General features: G+C 42.8%; 1 protein-coding gene across 1 annotated transcript in view; it reads left to right on the top strand.

The window, feature by feature from the left end:
* LOC125739180 (ankyrin repeat and BTB/POZ domain-containing protein BTBD11-A) overlaps positions 1 to 23,318 on the top strand; it is a 132,491-nt gene that overhangs the window by 88,077 nt on the left and 21,096 nt on the right. The window contains exons 2-3 of the mRNA XM_049009032.1: positions 4,273 to 4,422; positions 22,654 to 22,858. Of these exons, the coding sequence (XP_048864989.1) occupies positions 4,273 to 4,422; positions 22,654 to 22,858 (355 nt within the window). The remainder of the gene's footprint in view (positions 1 to 4,272; positions 4,423 to 22,653; positions 22,859 to 23,318) is intronic.

Genomic DNA, 23,318 nt, shown 5'->3' with positions numbered 1-23,318 from the left:
CTTTGTTTGCCATCACTGCATATTTCAGAATATTTTATAAAAGCCTCTTTTTATTAACACAGAGGTTCAAACAAATCTATCAGGTATTTTATACATTTTTTATCTTTGCATATTAGAGTTACATGACATGTTGGTAGGTACCATATGAGCTGATAGACCTCAGTAGTCTTTGTTGTACTGAAATGTTCACCTGGTATTCCTGAGCTAATAATCACTCGGCCATCAGCGTGTTGGTCTGCATGTCTTACAAAATGCCTCAGTCGTGTCCTTAGAGCCTATCCTCACCCCCCAGTGAGGCCGATCTTCTCGTTAGGCTCATCCTTAGTCGTGCGCTCTATTACGAATCCTGCCCTCTGCGAAGTACTGTCCTCACAAATAAGAGCAGATAGTTCTGAAATATGGGGTAACGCCAATTTGTATTTCATATTGTTCAGAGCCCGGTGTAGCCCAGTGAAATGACCAGCTTCAGCAGGCATTTACCTTCTTAAGTGTCTTGAGTGAGACTGCAGGACGGACTTTCATTTTGTCGACGTCCTGCTGGATTATTGCTCCACAGAAGGCATTGGGAAGATGCGCGTGCCCCTGTGGCCGTGTCAGGCATCATGCTTTGCGTGCGTCTCCCCAAGCAAATTTGAGCAGTCTGTCTGAAAGCTTAACTTCACAGTTTTCATTTGTTTTCAGAGGCTCCCCCAGATAACATCTTTCACAATTTGCAAGCTGCTTTGAGTTGTGTATGAAAATGATGTACGATCTTAGCTAGAGGCAGACGGAAATCTTGTGATTACTGAATAAGCATTATAAACGTTATTGACGATTAACCCTGTTACTGTTTGGTATTAACCCTCAGCAAAGCTTCATGTTTTTAATATTCAGTTGTTGGGTATGGTGTGTTGTATTAATATGTTATTTACAATGCTTTTAAATAAAATGAGCTGTTTTGAATGAAGTATTTCAGATTGGCATAACTAAGAACTGACTCCGTGGTGATAATTTAATTGTGTGTCTGACTTGAAGTTGAGATTCAATGTAGTAGCCCGCTACGCTATAATTTATAGCAGTGCTTAGCTAGTTGTAAGATAGAGAAGCTGTTATTCTTGGAAGAAAATGGTGTGTTACAGATGTTTAACCATAATACTGTAGAGCAACTCTGTGCCCTTCCTGAACCCTGAAGCTTCCAGGTCCTGAATGTTGCTATCAGGAGAAGGTTACGAAAGGACGATTGTTATTGGTGAGCATCGGAGAAATGCTACCAGGAGACCGTTTCTGCCCACATTCGGTACAATACATCTCATCATCTCTTTCAAATCCGAAACTGTCAATATGCCGCATGCATTATTTATACATACAAGTATCTGGTAGGGTGGTTTTGGCTACCAGTTGGTTTACCCCCCCCCCCCCTTTCAGGGTTGACCACATGTGTTTCTGGAAGCTTGTTCATGCTCATGTGCGACATGTGACGGATGTGGAACAAGGTTCACGTGGTTATAAAGTGGAATTCCATGGGCCGTCTGATACCTAGAAGGATGGAGTCAGAACATTGGGGTGCAGAAGGAGGCCTTGAAGGGGATCTGCCCTTCATTTTTTATTGTATGATTAGGCAATCATGAATAATGCAGAGCGAATGATTAAGGGGGCTTACAATGGTTTAAAAAAAACAAAATCCAATTTACTTAATGGGTTTTATTGTCCAGGCAAATCAAAAATGAACTCTTTAATTAATTTGCCCCCCCCCCCCCCCCCCCGAGAAAAAAGCCAAATATAGGAAATTATTAAATTTTCTTCTGCCATTTTCTTGAAAAGGGCAGCATTGAATATAGAAATCCGCTGCAGTGAACCACAAAATGACCCAGGTGTTAGGGGTGTAAGCCTGTTTCACTCTGTGCCCCGTCTTTTCATATTCATATTCAAACCGAGGACTGATAGCTGGAAGGAATCAGCCGAGATGGACCTGTGACCTTGAGAAGAATCCTCATTTTTCTTGTAGCTTGTGTTCTGAGGAAATAACTGTGCTGCTTTTGCCTTTACCGGTATCGTCATCCTGCGGGATCAGAAAGAGCCAGAGTGGCTATCCTGTGTGTCAGGGGTCCCATGACGGAGCCGTGGGGACCACAGGCATCCCAGCCGTCAGCATCGGAGCAAGAGACTCGCCATTACCATGGCGTCATAGTCAGAAGCAGCATAGGGTCACGTAGGAGGTGTTAATATTTAAATCTGTCTTCTGCAGTTTAGTACAGTGGAGCATCTTTCAATGCCGTATAATGAGGGAAAAACCACGTGTGCAGATACTGTCTGTAGAGCAGGCCGTTAGCAATCAGTGAACGTTATGGCAGCAGTGCTGTTACACACAGCCATTTTTCATAGATGCTCATCACGCAGAGGGCCAGAAAGCATGGGGTGTGAAGCTGGGGGGGGCACCCCCGAGCGGCTGTCAGTCCATCGCTGGGCACGCACTCAATCACGCACGCCGCAGGCAGCACACAGACGCCAGTGTGCCTTGCCACATGTTTTCGGAAAAGCAGCCTACCTGCACGGAGATGGGGGGGTGGGGGGGGGGGGGGGGGGATAAAACCTACAGTCCTAGAGATCTGAGGCTGTGGTGCATCCCACCCAGGACTGAGAATACCTCGCATGATTTGCTGTGATTACGCATAAACAGACTTCAGGGCATAAAAAGGAATTATTTTTGACAGAGTCATGTTTGAGAGATGACCAGCTGCTTGAAATTCTGCAAAGTTGACGATATTTACCAAAATCTGGTTATGCTGCTCTAAAACAGTATCTGAAGTAATGTACCAACCAGTTTGTTTTCATTTATTTTAAATCTCCTGTTTAGCTAAGCTAATACAAATATGACATGTTATCATCTTATAAGCTTGGGGGAGGATTTCTACCCCAAGCACTGAAGGTGTGAGGACCTGGTTTTACCCATCAAGCCAGTTACTGGCTGAATGACATTGTTATGACCTTTCACCACCCCCATCTAAAAATAAGCTTCACTCTTCACTGATGTGTCTTTTCGTAAATGTGTTTATAAGCCTAAACAGAAATACATGTAAGCTCTTAAAAGCTCGAAGTGGACCTTTTCTGGGTGTCTGTGTTACATTCCCCGGCGCGTAAGGAAGTGGGGCGTGGTGAGTCAGCCTGCGTGTTTACGCCTCACTCCCGGGCTGCGTGCGGGGCCAGCCTTCACGGCAAGTCTCACACCTCGGGGGGGCAGTGGCATCACATGACCAAATCATGCAAAAATGGAAACGGGTCCACGGCCGTCAGTCTCCTGATTATCGAGGGATGTATTTCACCGGCGGGCAGATTAAATTAGTTCTGTTAGGAGGTGTGTGGGAGGGCAGTGATGGTTCCAAAGCTGGGGGCGGAGGTGCGGATGTTTAGTCCAAATACTGGTAGCCCTGATCTGGAATGTATGAGGGTGAGGGGGCATGGGTCATCAGAACTGTATGGAACCCATTGATTTTGACCCTCCCCTTCATTCCACAAATGGGGACGCAGTTAGGGAGTGCCGTCCTTCAGTGGTGGGAGCTCATTAGAGGTAACAGGTGGCTTCGGCCTTGCCGTCCTCAGGGGTCTCGTCTGTTTCTCCTCTCTTCCTGTCTTTCACAACAAAGGAGGTCTATCATCAGATCTTAGGCTTTCAGTATGAGATGCGGAGGTGTTTCAGCTATGCTGAGTCAATAACACAACTTTCCATCGTTTCGGCAAAAGGATTTTCTAAATAAAGTTAAGACTGATAAACAACTTGCACTGACTAAACCGACTAACAGAGTAATGAGTGTTCCAGTGTCAGTGACCAGAGATTCCATTTGTATAAACGCTAGAGTATTGCTAGGCGTAATATATTTTATTCATGTGTGGCTAAGCAGGTTAAGCCTCTGTATCTATGATCAAAAGGTCGCCAATTTGTGCCTCGGCAGAATAGTGACATGTCAGTTAGACCCTTGAGCAAGGCCCTTATCCCCCACAAAATACTCCAGGGGAGCTGGTTAAATGGCCTGACCTTGCCCTCAGACCCAAAGCTTCTCTCTTAACTGTATGTCTATGTGTGCATGTCTCAAAGGAGAGCATGATAGGATATGTGAAAACTGAAAAGCAACACTCTAATGCACCTGGATTGTAGCTTGTACAAATGGCAAATAAAGCATGATTTCATTTTTCTTAGCAGTGTGGTTTTGCGGTGATTAATAGCATCTGCGCAAACTGCCTGACTGATGGACATAGGCTGTAAGTGACGGCGCTGATTAGTGTCTTGCTCCTCTGCAGGGGTCCTCAGTCTGCCAGACAGCCTCAACCTGCACCGGGACCAGCAGCGGGGCGGCAAGGCCAGCGACGCGCACGTGTTCGGCCAATCGGAGCTGCGCACCATGGAGCAGTGCCTGCTGGCCACACGCGTGGGGAGCATTGCCGAGCTCAGTGAGTATGGCCGACACTTTGGGGACACCCCCCACAAACAAAGACCAGGTCCTGGCCACCCCGCAGCACCCCACAGGCATATGCTCACCGCCTGTGTGATAAAGCAACGAAGAACCAAGGATTGTTTTCGCTATGCTGGGATGAGTCCCCCCTGCCATAACCCTGCATTGGTACCTCCCACTGTCAGCTGCATGCCCAGTAGGCCTGTGGGGTGATATATACTCCACTGAGCCTGTCGTTACCTTAGACTGAAGTGATTTTTGGGGGGGGGGGGGGGGGGGGTAGGGGTGATGATGTATGTGTGTGTGTGTGTGTGTGTGTGTGTTTGTGGATTAGGTTCATATTACATAAAAGCCTGTTTTTCTGACGCTGTGGGGACCATTTTTCAGGTCCCCACAAAGATCTATGAACACAGTCAAAAAGTGAAAATGTCTAATAAACGTATTTTGTTTGGTTACTTATGGTTAAGTTAACCACTGGGTAGGGGCTAAGGTTGTCATGTTGTGATTAAAGTTTTCCCTGTAGAAATTAATGGAGAGCTCCCACAAAGATATAATTACAAACCTGTGTGTGTGTGTGTGTGTGTGTGTGTGTGTGTATGTGTGTGTGTGTGTGTGTGTGTGTGTGGGGTAGGGGGTTCATAGCGCTAACTCCTCCCGAGCTGCGTATCACACATGAAGAAGGGGACATTTGACAAATGGGGAATTAGCATTTATAAATTGGGACAAAATGGAGGGTGGAGGGAGGGGAAAATAAATATAAGAAAAACGAATTGGAACAGGATCTACTGGTGGTGGGTGAAAGTGTATTTCCCCCCATGGGGTGCAAACCACGAGACACAGAGGTTTCAGAGTGGACTGTGCAGCCATTGATTTAGGCTAATTTTACATTGTTAACCCCAGTGCTGTCATGTCTATCCTGATTTGCCTCACCTGCCTATATATTAAGGCAGCTAATACAGTATCAGGTGACACCGTATTTAATCCATGTCCTCAGATCAGCAGGCAGGACAGTGAAACCGGGCGTGACAGCATTTTGACAGACGGACAGAGAGTATTATAGGTGCAGAAACAGTCATCAAGCAGCCAATCAAAATACCTGTGGTTAAAATCTGAAGCACAAATCATATTGTATCTGTTTTTCTGTATTGCATTTCGTATTAGCATCTTGGTTATGCTTTAATGGGTTGTGTCTTACTGTTTACAACAAAATTCATTCTTCACTGTAGTTCCTCTCAAGTAAGGCTGAGATTATTTTTCAATTTTTTTCAACAACAAAATTCTAAGGAGTCTTAGCCAGATATCTGCATTATATGAATTATATCAGCTCTCCAGCAAAAAACTATAGTAATTTCATGTAAAACATTTTCATATCGCCTGGACCAGGGAAAAAGGTAGGCACACTGGAATGTTTTGATTGGGTATCTGTATTCTATTGCACTCTGGGTAATTGGCCCCTCTGCCTGATTGAGGTCGGCTTCCATACCACTTTCCATTACTGCCGCTGCGCTTAAAAATAGTGCACGACCTCCACATTCCTTTTTTCATTTTCCCATCACAATTCATGACATCTAAACTGGAAAAAATGGTCTGTGCCTCCAATCTATATTTCTCTATCGGTGAATGAATGGTCAGAAGCAGTGAGATATTTAAATGTACTTATGATTATCTGGCAAAAATCCATTATACTTAAGCATATATTCAGGTCAGAGTTCTGAAAAGTCCAAAATGTGCATGCCTGTCCCCCTCGGAAAAAAACCTTCTACTGTATATCAAGGTATAAGATGAACCATTAGCATTAGCACTTGTGACCAGTTGTCGCCTGGTACTGCAAGCCGGAGAGTGTTCCCCCTTGTACTGTCCATTGTGTTACCTGGTCGGTCACCGGGCCAATGACATCCTTATTCATATTCATATCATACTCAAAAAGATTGCACTGGGGTTTATATGTACTACAGGGCGGCCTGGTGGCTCAGTAGGTAGTACTATTGTCTCACCCCACCAGGGGTGGTGGTTTGAGCCCACCTCCGTTCTGTGATCGTGGTGTTTGCTGGAGCTTTCTACCCTCTGCTGCCTGGGACAGGCTCCAGACCCCCTGTAACCCTGACCAGCCTGAGCGCTTCCAGAATGGCTGAATTTTAGCTTCAGAGGCTTCTCAAGGGTACTGCAGCAGAACCCCAGCCGTTATCTTTTCCAGCAGGCTTTTGGTTCTGGGTCCTCCTCTACTACGCTGCTGAAAGCCGTCCGCCTGCTGTATGTGGGAGGAGAGCTGGAATCGCAGCCATTTTGGTTTCATAAAGAGCTAAGAGATCCATCTGGTTTGGTCGGCGGCTTCCTCTCAGGCTCTCAAATAAACTCTCCAGCGTTCAGCCTTACTTTTGGATTTGGGCTGTATAAATGGGTGCAGACTGGCCTAATTCCTCCCCTGACTGTATAATTACGTAAACGATCCCCCAGAATAAGGCAGGCTGTGGGGAGGAGGAAACGTGAGCTTTCTTTCAGACCTCCGCAGTTCTGGCTAATTACATTTAGCCGTTTGTGTTTGCGGTCGTGTTATTATTGCCTATTCTATGATGAAATCACTAAATCCAGTGGATGATTACAATGTTTAGGATATGTGAGAAGTTTATCTTGGTGGGGTGGGGGTTGTAGCTTTAAGAAGAGCTCTGTACTGATCCTATTTCTCAGTCTCAAAAGTAGCAAGTGGCTCATTCAACATTTTTATAATCACTATAATCCCAAACATTTTGTAATCTGTTATCAAGTTAGGCATTTGGAGATGATGCCCCCCCCCCCCCAACATCAGCACTGGGATTTCCTTATACAACTAAGCCTTGTTTGTAACGTCGTGAAAATGTGCCAGTATGTTTTTTTTTTCCGTTTTCCGTCACTTAAGCAACAGTGGCCCTTAATTTTATCAGTGTCACTATCAGAGCGTTTTAGGAACATGGATTCAGCACAAATTGGAACAACTAGTTAAGCTGAAAGTTGGTTGTGTTGGAACAGCTGAAACCTGCTCTGGGAATTGATTTGAGATATATATATATATCTTTTGAGGCCTTGTGTTGACTTGGCGACAGTTTCACAGTGTGAAAGCTTGTGTCTCCTGCATGCATGACTGTGAGATAAATGGGGAGAAATACAAGAAATAACAGTCCCACTATTTAAAAAGAGAAATAAGAAAAGAAGTAGAATAAAAAGAGTTTTATGGGTATATATGCCAGCTGGGGCTAAGAGGTGTTTCACAGAGCTGATTCGCTGTTATGATGAACACCAGTGGTTAAGCTCTAACAGTTTTAATGCAGTCGACCCTTGTGATGAAAGAATTGCTACATAGATGACCAGAAATGTAATGTTTATACCCTTAAACCAAGCTTATGGGTAACAGCAACTCCATGCCACACTCTGGAAACAACAAAACATTCTTCTTTGGATTTCCGATATTTATGCATAAAAGCATACTTGCTGACATAAATCAGACAGACTGGTGTATCTGCTGTATAGCAGGGTGGAGGTATTTTGTAATTATATCCACACACTTGTACACGGCATCAGACATGTCTGGCATATTCAGTGCGGTGTACTTCAGGCGAGACATGTGATACGCATGGTAAAAGATATAATCTCATTCAGCAAAACAAAGCAAGACATGAAAGTCAAATTAGGCTTTTCACAATGCAGGGCCTTATTCCAGCACCTCCCATCTGATGAAAAAGGGGGCCCTTTGTGGCACAGACTCCTGCTCCAGGGTTTATCATACGCCGACGTCTCAAGCACCAGGTATCCATTGCGCTTTGATACTTGTTGTTAGCGTGACACGTTCATTAGTGGTGCAGAGACGTCCAGGGCATACCAGGGCTATATCCCATATACAGTTACCCCACGGTGCTAACCCCTTCATTATTGTGACGCCATGCCTGAGAGGTTCTGAACCACCTGACCTTCTAGATGTGATGCTGATGAGCTCAGTTCCCTCAAGGCTTTCCCAGCCATGCAGGTGTGGAGGGTGATATAAGTCATGAGAATGAAGCTTTGAGACGTGTTCACCTTCTTCTTGAGCTTCCCCAACAAAAGCTGACCATTAGCCAGCAGGGATCTCCACAGAAGCTTCACAGGGTACCTAAATTCAAACATCTCTCAGCTATCTGCGAGTCTTAAATAAGGAACAGAACTTTCACGGCTGAGATATGCACATCGCCAGGCTCCCCATTCATTCTTGTCTTGGGGTCGCAGTCTCATCCTGCCATGCCTTTTGGGATTTGAGGAAATAGACACATTTTGAAGCATATTCGCTTAAAGGATGTTGGTGATGGCAGGGTAACACTGTTTCCTTGCACCTGCCTGATTGGGAGGTTGAATATGGCCTCACCTTGGTATACGTGGAATTTCCTCCGTCAGTTTAAAGTGCTTAGCTGGTGGCTAATCGGGGTCTCTGCGTCTCTGCATGTAGGTCCCTTTTGATGGCTTGTCATCCCATCCTGGGTGTATCCCGGTTTTTTACCCTGTGCTGTCTATGACAGGCTCCAGGCCTTCCTGACGCGGATAAATTTTCTTGAGGACAATAATTGATCTATTTTTAGAGAAGAATCGTTTTTTTAAAGAAAAGCCTACTATACCATTTGCTGGATTTCTAGCATCAAAGAATTCTGTTCCCAGGGAATGGTCTCATTTTTTAATTTTTCGCGCAGCAATTCAGTTAAAGTTTTAGGGGTCACACTTGAGTCTAGGATGCTGTGCATTTTGAACATAGGGGACCTTCTTGGTGGGGCCTAGAAGACCCTGGCAAGTTCCTATTGGCTGCATGGAACCATTAGAATATGTGCTATTGGCTTCCAGGCAGGGCGTGTTGCTATGCACTAGGGCTGGAGTGTCCCCTGTGAAGGGACCAGGCTTAATGAAATGCAGGCCATCTCCTCTCTCTCCTTCCCACACCTGCTTCTCTGTGGGAAGCATGGGGTTGATTGGAACAAATTGCACATGTCCCGCCCACTCACAGAGCGGGACCATGTGGTAGGTCAGAGGACATCGCCCCTTACGACCCTTCTCCAGTCCCTTCCCATTTTCCACTTCACATATCCACTTTCTGGATAGTCTATCGCTCCTCCACCCCCAGCACATATTATCTCATCTCCTTTTTCGTCCTTTAGTGCAAAGTCAGTATAGGGCTCATTGCACTACATTTTCATGCATGCTCTCTGTGATGTTTGGCTTAAGAATTTTAAGCACATTATTAAGAATAATAAGGTGCTTAATATTAATGTTTGTCTAAAGAATATTAAGCAAATTCTGCTCCAACTGACTCACATTTTCACATTCTGGGCAGACAGTGGTTAAGATCTTGGGTTTGTCATCTATAGGTTGTTTGCTCACGTCTCTGCAGTGTTTTTCTGTATTCCGTTGTGCTTAAATCCGAGCCGCTGCTGTTGTGTATCCAGCTGTGTGAATGGGTAAACAGCATAAGCGGCTTTGCATGATCTAACTGTGCCGATGTGGTGTGTGTAGCATGGCCTGGACATCTTAGAACAAACGGGACTGCGGCAGCCGCTGTGTGATCCTGGTGAACCTTTGACAGAGCCCTCAAACAAAACAGCCTTCTTAACATCGCTTTTATCAAAATGCAGTTTTATTTTTGAAAGCGACAGGCATGACAGTCTTTCAGACGTATGGGCGCAGTTTGCCACATAGGCTCCAATGTTTGTTTGTTTTTTTTGCTATCTAAGTCTTTTGCCTTGTTTTAACCCGTGTGTCGAGTTTTGATCTGTCCAGCTGGGCTCCGCGCCTACCTTCTGCTCTTGTTTTTTACAGCCATGCATGGAGCGGCTGCATCGCCTAAAATGAAATCATTTTTGGGATGTACTTTGTTATTAATTTAACATGTGTCAGGTGTCTGTCAAGAGTAACCTAGCAGAGATTTTGTTTTGTACCCTTGATTAGGTATGGTACTCAACGGCTACAGCAAGATGATCAGCTGTGTAATTTTAGCTCTGTGTCGTTATGGATGAGAATGAGCAGCTAGGTAATCATTCATACACCTTCCACCTTCTTTATATACAGAACAGGATCATGGTGAGCCTGAAGCCTTGTCCCAGGAAGCCTAGGTCACATGGCTGTGGACCATTTCCCCCAACCCATAGCCATGCACATGCCTAGCATTTCGCCTGCAGGAGATAACCTGTGCAAACATACAATCTCTGCACACTTAGACCAAGGGGCAGGATTCAAACACCTGACCATGAACGTGTCAAGCAGCAATGCTACCTACTGAGCCACCAACACCTCTATAACAGCCAATATTAAAAAGAAATGAAAGATCAGCCTGGCCATCTGCGAACGCCTCACGTAGCAATCTCATCTCCTTCCTCGCGGAGAGGCTACGACTGACGATCACCCGCAGGACCGCTGTCAGTCTGTTCCTCCTTAGCCTCTTTGCCTTAGCTTGTGGTTTAAGATAGCAGCCTAGTCCCAGTGCTATTCATAGAGTACAGCCAGTCACAGCGCACACCTGAGACCACTGTAAGACATCTGAGATGTTCCCTGAGGAGGCAGACGGTGCCTGGAGTAGCAGTGAGTGCCGCTTCTCCTGTCTGCGCCTTTGCTAACAATGTTCTGAGTAGCACCCTATACATATATGTCTCATGCTACAGCACAAAATGTTACTCCAGGTTTACTGGTTCAAATCCTAACTTTTTTGGGGTTTGTACTTTCTCCGTGTTTCACATGGGTTTCCTCCCCTAGTCCAAATACATCCGGTACAGCTAACTGGCATCTCAAAAATAATGTGTGACTTTGTGTGTGAATGTTTGGAGCTAGTTACCCATCTGGGTGAGCCTTTCCAGGTGCCCTGTGCTGCCTTGATAGACTCAAGACTCTCCATGATTCTCTACTGGATAAGAGGTTGGAAGATGAATATAGACTCCTTAACTGACCCCATATTGCCTCTGGGACAGCAAGGCATTATGGGAATCGATGCAAGGCGTACCAGTACATTTTCATAGCCCTTTGTGCTCTTTCAAAGAGCAGAATAGAGGTCCAGACATTTTTCAAAATGCCCTTTTAAATATGCTGCTTGTAAGCCTATCTCAGGTTCTCTGCTTTGCAGTTTCCACGCTCCCTGTCGAGCAGTAGACACCATGGAGAGGCATCGCTGTCACATTTTCCGGCGTCTCCCCGGATTTGCTGCACGCTGGCTATCTCACATTCTCCTTTGCATGCTATCGACAGTCCTTTTTGTATCGACAGTCCTTTTTGTATCGACAGTCCTTTTTGTGTCGCCAGCCCCATTCCAGGCCTGGATTTTATGGGTACTAGCGTCAAACAGAAAGTTCCTAGAAATCCACTGGAACCACAGATACTTAGTAAACAGGGTCCTAGCCTTCATCTCCATGTTTTTGTTCAACGTTAGGTGTTTATACAGTCGGCACTCTTGCTGTGGGTGTTTTACAAGCACACTTAGTCGCTGCCCGAAGTGTACGTGTGCGTACTGTAGCAGGAGTGATCGACACGCAACTGCGGTGTGTCAGGTGCATGTAAATGCTAATGCATTTCGCTTTGGATTCAGTCCCATCGAATGAAAACTCCCTGAGCTCGTTAAATTCTTGTCTGAGTTCGCAAACAATGGCAAGGCTTTAAAACAAAATATAGTTGGAATAATACAAATCACTACAGCAGCAAGACTATTTAGTAATTAGACTATTGGGACGAGCAATTTCCTGTATAGTCATCCAACCCCTGATTTTCTTCATGGTTCCAAATGTTGGAAGCATTGACTTGATTCTTGTTGCCAAAATTGTATCTACAGAATAAAAAAGGATGTTGTTAAAGGTGTATAGATCAGTATCAATATGGGAATTTTCATTATTATGACCACTTTGCATCTCTGTCTCTTTAGCACGCAGGACATCACTTTGGCCTTACACATACCTGTTGATTTCAGCCACTGTGGTGTTTGCATGTTCACATGGTTCATCATTCTGCTGCATTTTCCTTCAAAAAATGTGCTTGATTGTGTGTGTGAATGTGTGCCTTGTGATGGACTGCCCTCCCATCCAGGGTGTCCTATAACTTGTGCTCTGTGCTTCCTGGGATAGATGCCAAGTTTGCCAAGACCCTGCACTGGATAAGCAGCATTGGAAAAGGATGTAATCAGGTAGAGAAGTAAGCCTACTGTGTGAGATACAGAAGGGATTACCAAGCATTAGCTTAAACTGATTCTAGACTAGCCCCGGAGAACTGTAGCTGTTTGGACTGAAGTTCACCTTTGTAGAACACTTGCCCTCTTTTGATTATCTCTGTCAGTGTAATTGTCGATTAACAAGTCCTGAATCCTTCAGAGTATTGTCTACCCACAGCTGGGGTCTTATTTATCAACCGTGCATGCAAACTGTTTTGCGCGTAAATCATGCATAGAATTGCATTTATGAATGTCTGCTGTGCGTCGAAATGTGTGTATATTTCCGGACACCAACCATGCTTACGCACAGCTCCCTAGTGGCACAGAAGTGTAACTGAAGCACACTGATCAGTACATAGAATACGCACAGACTCCCACTAAGTTATCAACCTTTATAGACTTACAAATAGAATGATCTACATAAGTTCACGCAAAGTATGCACAGGTAAGTAATGGTCATGACAAGGAATTATTCCAGAGTCATATACAGGCGGCCCTCATTTATCGCGGTTAATCAGTTCCAGATTCTACCACGAAAGTGAATTTCCGCGAAGTAGGATTCTTTATTTATAAATCTAATATTTTCGTAGTTGGAGCATAGAAAACCTGTTTACGACCTTCTAAATACGGTTTTTAACATTATTAGACATTAAATAACACCCTTTAGTCACCATTACTCTTATGATTGTTGGGCACGGAAGCAGGAACGGGGAGACGAGGAATCAGGATCGAAGGGTTTATTTGGAATCGCTCCAAATGCAGGACACAGGAACATATAACATCAAAACGCCACTGACAAATCTTAGGTTACAGACTCTGACGTGGACTTAAATACACCGGAGGAATCAAACTGACAGGAAACAGCTGGAATTGGGGCTGCACGCGTGGTTAATAAGGGGGCGTGGCACACAAGAGGATTCTACAGGCAGGTCATGAAAATTACACTCCTATTACCCAATATATTAGACAAAATAAGAGAAAATAAGACATATTAGACGCTACGAATATCACATTATTATTATTTCACATTTAATTACGATGAGCAAAGATGCTTCCAATGATTCCATTTTCACTGTATCGATCAATTTTTTAATGAATATACAAAAAAAACCGCGATAGAATGAAGCCGCGAAAGTCGAAGCACGAAGTGGCGAGGGACGACTGTAATGCCCTTGGCCAAGGTAATCGTATATTACTGTCATTACATATAGTCTTACTTTGAAATATGCCTGATCGAATCACGTCCGATTGCATTTACGTCCGAGGTCCATCGTAAATAATATGGGTGGGAATCAGCAGTAACCGCTCGAATCAATATTATATCGATATACCTTTTCCAATTACATATGTATTGCAATTTTCAAAGAGATTTTGCTGAATAGCATTTCAGGCCTACATTTAAAGTAAGGACAACAGCTATAGTGGCACACATATTCATTGTGTGCCTTTCAGTTACTGCATTTTCAGTTTGAAATGCATTATGAAACAAATCAATACATTTCTTGACATGGGTGAAACATAAATTCACAAGTAGATTTTCAACATTGCTAATTGTTGTTACTTTGAGTTGGTTACAGCTAGTGCTAGAGAGCCTGAAGGCCCTCCCACATCACTTAAATAGTTTGGGAACATATTGGCTTCCCAAAATTCATGTCAGTGCTGGAGAGAGAGTAATTGATTGCAATCTCCAACAAAAGCCCCATATCAGAGTGGTGTTCATTTGCTGGCAAATCGGCACTAGATCACTTTTGGTTTATAGACGCGAACAGCGAAGCCACAAATGCATCTCAGACACCCATCAGATATCTAGCAGGCTAAATATTTGGACTTGATGACAATTCCAAATCCTGTAGTATGAAAAGTGTTGTGACTGGCAGTAAGTGAGCCCAATGAAAGCGCAAGACACGAGGTGAGGTGAAACCCAAGGGAGGAGTCTTAAAAAGGTGTAAATAATTCAGTTTGTTTCGAAATCCATTCATTTTCCAAACCGCTTATCCTACTGGGTCGCGGGGGGTCCGGAGCCTATCCCGGAAGCAATGGGCACGAGGCAGGGAACAACCCAGGATGGGGGGCCAGCCCATCGCACGGCACACTCACAGACTTTCACTAAGTTATCAATCTTACTTTTTGGACCTGAAATATCCACCTCTGGATATGAGGATATATGTCTCTTCAAGGTTTTCATTTCTGCAATACGTTTGTGTTACTGTATGCTGAAGTAATATGCCTATATGATGTTCATTGAGGGGGTTTCTTTAAATTAGTATTGCTGCGTATGCACAGTCACATTTAGAATGTGTGACACCAACGTTCACTTCATGCAGCTGTTCATACGCATGAGTGATAAATACCAATTTGCCTGTGTGTACCAGAGACACACTTTTAGGAATTATTCTACGCACACTTTAATAGATGAGGCTCCTGGTTTCTGCAGTTAGAGTCATAGTGGCATTGCTCTCTGGCCCTTGAAGATCTTAGGCCAGGTGAACTTTTTATAGTTTATATTGAAATGAAACCTCTCTTAAGTGGTCGCGCTTGTAAGCATCATTTGCATTCATTGCATGGATACTTACATTATTTAATGGAAATTAATTCATTGAGTTGCAGAGGGCTGCCTGGCAGCATCCATTAACCTCAGCCTCCTGTAGACAAGCATGCCATAAGGTGACTTGCTAGGTTACCTATGTTTTATCCTCTGTATAGCGTTGCTCTCCATACTGGCAATAATCAGTTTACAACCCAAGTATCTTGGGCAGATCTATGAGATCTGAGAAGAAAACCAATTCACTTGTTGTGAGGTCATCTCTAGTGTATACCTGAAGCATGTGGAAATCGCATGGTCCATCTGCAGCCAGGGAATGGCCAGATTCCTGGTTGAAGGTCCATTCTGCAATCCCCAGAGCACAACAGGAATTCTTCTCCTAAGGGTATGCATTTCTGGGTTTGTCTGCCATTTTCCACTGTGGGGATTTAGGAAAAACAAACAAGACTATTATATATATATATAAAAAATTAGGTTAGAAATATATTAAAAAACAGACAAATAGGAAAGGTCAGAAAAATGAGAATCTCTTCTCTGTGGATATTTTGATATCTCTTGTGTATCATTAGATAACCTGTGTAAGGTTCCTGCTTCCTGAATAAAGATTTTTCTGTGGCCATTCTGATGTTATGTTTTGGTCGTCACTGGATACTCTGTCTAAAATTACTTCTTTAACTTCTCTTGTTCTTGGTGTCGCATCACATTCTTCATGTCTTAACCCTCATGAAATGGTCTGAATTTGTGTCATTGGCTAAATATTCAGCACTTAACGGGGTATTGAGTCGATGGCATGTGTTGTCAGCGTTTTGTTGTCGTTTTATTTTTCATGACGTATGTGTCAGCAGCATACGGTTAAGAATGAATCAGAATGAATATGAGTTTCAGGTACTTTGAACACATGGAGCTGAGGTGGTGTTGACTCATATGAATCATTGCATGGAATAATATCTAGAGGTAACCATCTTGTAGAAGGACTACACTCATTTGTAGAAAAAAAATGTGTGAAACATTCACATTCAAACACCTAGAGGGCTCCGACAGGTGATTCATGTTACACCAGAACCTCTGACTGCCTGCCTCATGTCTGGGATCTGCCCCGAGTTACCTGAGGCCCCTACCCGATGCCATCAAAGGGTACAAAAATACCTCACAGTGTCCTGGACTTGCCCACCAAACCGACTGTGCTGTAAACCTTGTTAAAAACCAAACATTGGCTGGAGAAGACATACTGAACAGAATATTTATGGTGATCCAGACATGGGCCATAAAAATAAAAAATGGGTCACACTGACAGTAGCTAGTAGGGACAGGTGATGCTGACGTTAAAGATTGAAGTTCGTGTGGCCTGGCTCTTAGACGATGAAGTCGCTCACAGACACTCAGGGTTTCTCCATTTAAACAAGCAAACTAGTATGGACAGCTGTGGAGTATTGCTAACTTGCTAGCTACGTGATTTTCTTCCCTGATGCAGAGATAAATTGATAATCTTAATTAGGCTCTTTGAAAATGAAACAATAAAAATCTCCCATATCATGCATGTGTTTGCAATAGGTTGGTTTGAAACTCAACATAACTGGCTTAATCAATAGCTCCATAAACATACTTATTTCTCCACATGGTCCACCTTCTCAGCCATCATTCTACCGTAAGTTACTGTTTGTGCAGGTTGAATGCAATGAAATATCGTAAATTAATCTTTTTTCTGTTTTAATGGGTGACACTAGGGCCAGGGATCCTCTCTTTGCTTATGTAGGAGCTCGATTACTTGTGAGCCAGTTATCTACTTTGTTAATCTTGCCAGCCTTTTTTGTTATTACAAGCGAGATATAAATAAAGTATGAAGATGGCTGCCACTTCAATTCCCAGTGCAGTTGCATTTCTCTCACTCCTCAAGGATATTTTGTTATCTTGCCATTCGTTCCTAACTGGCAAATTATAGGGGAGGTGTCTGTATGCGGAGGATTTAATTAATGTGTAATTAGGGCTTTTAATTAAACCACATTGGCTGTGCCAGTGAGCGCAGGGCTGATCATGCACTGCAAGATGGTTGGACAAACGCCTCCCAGTTACTGCAGTGCTGTACTCTTGTTGCCATAGCATTGCAGTAATGCCACGGGTACCTGAGCTGCTTACAGGTTCATGCACATTTTAAACCATGTGGTTAAATGGTTGAATCCAGAAGACTTTGAGTTGACATTGTAGTGCCTTTGGCAATAAATACAGTTCACATGATTCCCTGGTCCATATTGACTAGGTCTGACAGAATTGCTATGCTTGTATTTTTTCTTTAAGTGTTTTCAAAGAGGAGGCAGTACAGTGGCACAGTGGTTAGCGCTGTTTCCTCACACTTCTGGGACTAGGGTTTGCAACCATGGCTCCATGTGTTGTCTTAGGATATCCCCCATGTACTCTGGTTTCTCCTAAGCCCAACAGCATGCTAACATGCTAAGGTTAAGTGGAGTTACCTAGTTGCCACTAAGAGTACCTGATGTCTGAGTGTGCCCTGTGATGGGATTGCACCCCCCTTCTGGGATGTTCCTTGCTTTGTGCCCGTAGCCTCCGAGTTTAGCTCCGGACCACCCACGACCCTGAATAGGATAAGCAGTTACAGCAAATGGATGGATGTTTCCAAAGGTTGACTATACAGAACATTAGTGTTTGGTCTCTACCAGTGAAGGAAATATAAAATGTACATTTTAAGAGTTGGGTATGATTTAACATAATAATAACAGCGAAGGGGAAAATGCAGATTCTGTGGAAGTACACTACTCAGAATGTGCATTGATTAATAAGAAGCCATGTCTTAAGAAACGTCTTGCAGGAAACTGCATTGAAGTTTATTTACTAGGAGTAAAATCAGATAATCGATACTGCAAAGTTTTGTCGTCTAAGTCCGACTCCGATGAAAGTTTCAAGACGTTTGGGGAGTTTCATTCTGGGGTGGGTCGTGATCTAGTGTTATGAGTTTTATCTTGGAGAACCAGAACAGAAAAGGCAGATGTCATAATAGCATTTTATTTCTTTTGAGATTGAACTGGATTTATGTCTGCCTTCAGTTCTGTAGATCAAGAAAATTATGTACACTAAGCAGATCCTTCATGAGAGAAGAGCCAATCCAGTATTATAAATCTCACATTTGTGTATTACCATATGCTTGTCAAGGAATGCGACAGCATAATAAATGTCTAACAAACTGACCTCTGGGGTCTTGAAATGGATGTTATTTTTATAGCTATTATTATTCTTTATGCTTTCCCTGGATGCCTTGATGTGTGTCTGAAAGGAACCATTCAGTTTCATCATGATGTTGTGCAATGAAACTTACTGCTTTGATTTGTTTTACTGAGCACTGTCAAGAAATTAAAAACTTATGACTTGAACAGAAGTTCTTTTTTGAAAGAGACATGTTTTTTGCAGTACATCTGAGAACCAAAAGTTTAAAAATACTTTCAAGATGTAGTTACAGCTGAAGCTCGCAGACATAGAGCTGATCCTGTTTCCTGACATGCACAAGTTGCACAGCCTGCTCTTACTGAACATCAAATGCAAAATACCTAATTTCATATCTAATATTATATATTTTCCAGAAATTTTCAGAGCTTTTTTGGAATTTGTATTATTTATTCTCTAATTAGCCTGTTTGTTTTGTTTAAAATATGAAATGAGTTCAGGTCTTATGTTTTTTGCAGTGCAATGATTTCAGATTGAATGAGACACCTTTTTCCTTGTTGGGGCAGCCATTATATGTGAAAACAGAAAAGTACCCAGAGCACAAACTCAACATGCCCTTTGATGTATCTGTAGTGAGGTAAGAAGCCAGCCTGCCCCCATCCTTTACAGAATTGGTCAGTGGTCATGAAACTGTGAGGGCAGTCCTACTGGATTCGTTTGTTCATTCACCCAGAATCTAGTCTCCAGTAGTCATTTTAAATCAGAAATTAGCCATTAGGTGTTACATCAAGGGCCGTGAGTAGCTGTCTAAACAAGGCAGCCATGTTTGCTTAAAAAAACATCTCAGCTTGCCAACAAGGGGGATGTTTTTGTCAGTTTAGTTTCACGTCCATATCCTGGGACGAAGGCCCATATTTTCCATTTTTCATGAGGATCTTTTGAGATATCTAACATAATGAAAGGAATTAAAGGAACTCTGGCATCGATATCTCCCCTAAAATGACTCCCTCCCAAAGCATACATATGTGGAATGATTATTAATTTGCTTTGTCCCAGTGGGACCTAGAAATAGCTCTTAGGGAACGATTTGAGAGAACTCACCTTAAGTAGCTTTTAATACCCCTTTTCTGCATGACACACGATGCCGATATTCACAGGAATAGGTCAGGAGTATCACTGCTTATTATATTCTATTTTATCCGCAAAGCAGATGCCCCAAACCTCAACATGGTATTTTTTTTATATTAAAAAATTTTATATATTTTTTGCATCACCATCTGTGACACCGTATTTCAGTTAATTATGGTGGAATGTTACTAATTGGTGCTAGACTGGATAACAACAAATGGGTATATCCTAATTTGGGGGTAACTGTGATTAGTGTTTAGTCTGCATCTCAACAAGATGTTGTTAAGCTGTGGAGCTTGTGTGTTGAGGGGTGTTGGGTGAAACTGTCTGCTGGCTTTCCCAGTTCTACTGCCAACATAAACAAATATGTAAACATATGGTATGTAAAATTTAATTGAATGACTGTTTCTTTTTCATGCAAGCATTTCAGATCCGTTAATGTGAGTGCAGGTGTTGCAGGAAGTGAAGTGGTGCTGTTTACAGCCTTAGATTTGGGAAGATCTCCCCAATTCTGTTTATCTGTGGTTTCTTCCAAAAGATCATTGTTTCCCACATACTCTCCCACAGAAATATATTTTTAGTCTGTTGATTTATCTCCAGGGTTCAGAAGAATCTGCCTTGATGGGAAAACACCACTTTAAGAGCTTAAAGAGACAATTTTCATTAGCTTTATTATCATTGCTTAAAAAACTCATTATACACTGAAATATTAACAATATTTTGCTGGATAAAATTGGTAATTAACTCCAGAATGCAGCTCTTCTTAATGTCGATTTGAAATTTAAAAAACTTGATTAGCAGAATAAAATTTGAATTATGGTTTGAATGAGCAAAAACACATTCCTGGGGTTGTAATTTGTCACTCTGGGGCCTCCATATAAAGCTTATAAATGTTAAATTATATAAAGGCTATATAAATCTGTCTTTATATATGTATCAAAAACTCCCTCAAGTATCCCTGGCCAAAAATAATCCACCATCTAAAATGGTATGATTACTTACCTTAAATACTTACCTGATAAGCTAAGTGGTTCGCGATCTGTGAAAAAGGTAGCATAGGGTGCATTCAACTTCATGCAGCCGCTTACAGCACTGGCTTAAAGCAATGCATTCTGGTCCTGATGCAATGCATCAAGGTTAGATGGTTAGATGATGTTGCAAAACGTCACCATGTCACATGGTACAAAAATCTTGCGAGAGCAAGACGACTTAAGACAGATCGTGCAGCGCCTCTCAGCCGGCTGCACAAACTGGAACCGCCTCCGTGACGACACAACTTTGCCCTTATTGGCTGAAGAGTTAAGTTGTATGACGTTTGTATCCAAGGAAGTTCCGATGCGTTATCTCCCGAAAAGCACGTAAGCACGCACCCATTAACACTGAATCATGCCAGCCAATGGGATTTACAATGTTATATTAGCATCCCGCTAGTCACTAGTTAATTTAACTGCTTGTAAGTGCAAAGTATTTATTGTGTATTGTTTGAGTTGTCATATATGTATTATGTGTTCAGTTTCACAGTGCCTCTTTTAGTAAACATCTCAAACTGCAAGATTTGCTTCCCGGATGTTTATTGGAGGAGTCTATTAACTGCATTAAATGCATACAATTTTTAATTCGTTATGTCATCCGTAATATATCCATCCATCCATCCATTTTCCAAACCGCTTATCCTACTGGGTCGCGGGGGATCCGGAGCTTATCCCGGAAGCAATGGGCACGAGGCAGGGAACAACCCAGGATGGTGGGCCAGCCCATCGCTGGGCATACTCACACACCATTCACTCTCACACGCACACCTACGGGCAATTTAGCAACTCCAATTAGCCTCAGCACGTTTTTGGACTGTGGGGGGAAACCGGAGCACCCGGAGGAAACCCCACAACGACAAGGGGAGAACATGGGGAGAACATGCATTATCACTCTGTCTCGAACCCGGGTCCCAGAGGTGTGAGGCAACAGTGCCGCCCCGATTACCAATTTTTTTCTTATAAACAAAAGCAATATTTTCTTCTTATTTTTTATCACTGCTGATCTAATAGCTATCAAACAACATGCACCAGCTCTACTTGCAGGTTTAGCCCTCTGCCTTAGATAACCCTCCATCCATCTATTTTCTGAAACTATTTGTCCTATTAATGGTTGTGGGGGGTCTGGAGACTATACCTTAAATAACCTTAAAGAATAATTACATACTCATTACACATACAGGTATACAAAACACAAACATTTATAAACCCATTATGTGTACCCAAACAACAGCTCTGTCAAAAAACAGTTGGCGTCCTTAATCAGTAATTTTACTCCTGCTGTGTGACCTGCATACGACTAAGTGCTGTTCAACTGTGATTTAAATGCAAATGACAATGAAACTTTTCAGGGTGGATTAAAATGAGTATATATGAGTATAGTGACTTTATTAGGAATTTTAATCATAAGTCATAGTCAGCGATGGAGTATCACATCTAACAATACTCTGTGACATGGAAAACTATATGTATGACGACTGAAGATTAATTATGGCGATGTTCCCCAGCTTGGACAGCTTGAAGACATTTTAAAACTATTGGTAATAATTTTAATATCAGCAGTAATTTTGGCAAAAAAAATATTTTTTAAAATATAGGTGAACTATAAGGTATATAAATTAAAATTATGCCAGACCTAAGTGATGCCATTCTTTTCTTTTACATGCGGCGTTGTTTTAAAATAGGTTTTAAAATGAAATCTTGTACTTCTGGGTCAAAGGGTGTCTTTGTGGTGACTCTCCAACTTTGTTCATGCAAGCTGCAGTACATGTTGGAAGATGCTAGTTGCTCAGTTTTTATACTTTTTATTGTTTGTGTAGGTCTCACTGAAGACGTAGACATTGCCTATAAAGGTTCAGAAGTTCAACAGTGTGATTCACTGTTCACTAATCAGGCCCTTAATAATAGGACAGAGTTTGAATACAGCTGCAGCATTTAGCCTCATCTGGCTGAGTGACACATGATTGTGTGTTTTACCCTAATGGGTGAGAGCACTCAGAGCTGACTGATTCGCAAAGCAACTGTGGATTTTATTGATTGACATGACAGGTGACTAAACGCTTGTGGTGTAATATTACTGAGTCACCGCTAAAGTATAGAGCTAATCAAGCATGTCTCGCCTCTAAGCCTGCTAATGTGCTAACGACTGAGCGACGCCTAACAGCCTCATCCACTTTTGTGCCGAACCCGCAGGTGACCTGGTGTCCCGGGCCATGCACTACCTCCAGCCCCTGCATGTCCGGACCCACAACAATGGGACTCCCTTGCACCAGAAGGCCACCTGCGTACACTGGGAGCCTGAAGCGCTCTACTCCCTATGCTACTTCATGCACTGTCCACAGATGGAGTGGGAGAACCCCAACGTGGAGCCCTCCAAGGTCACCCTGCAAACAGAGAGGTGGGAACGTCTCCCCCAGTTACTAACGGTCCTACTCTCACATCCTCTCATGCAGTATGACTTACAGGAAAACGTTGCATTGCCTTGACCTGAAATAGCCTTTTCTTCAATGTCGAGCGGGCAAGAAATTTCTCATCTGTCAATCAACCAACGTAATGGTTATCCGGCCTCATGTCCATCCAGCTTCTGCCAAGCTAAGGTTTAGGTTTGTGGTTAGCAGTATTCATGTGCAGCTTCAGTTACCGATGGCGCTTTCAATGTTTATCGATATTCATAAAAATAATATGTCGAAAAGGAATCAGTCCATAGACATATGCACATAGAGGACATCTGGGACATCTGAATGCTACACATATAGCATATATATGGATCAGTAGTAATTAATTTATTTAAAAATATGTATTGTCTTAATCATAAGCCATGGCTGTCGCCGCTCTAGTTATTGTCCTTCCTGTTGTTT

This window comes from Brienomyrus brachyistius, chromosome 3, assembly GCF_023856365.1.
Source record: "Brienomyrus brachyistius isolate T26 chromosome 3, BBRACH_0.4, whole genome shotgun sequence".
Lineage (NCBI taxonomy): Eukaryota > Metazoa > Chordata > Actinopteri > Osteoglossiformes > Mormyridae > Brienomyrus > Brienomyrus brachyistius.
Note: the sequence above shows the minus strand (reverse complement) of the source record. Positions and strands in the feature narration are given on the sequence as shown.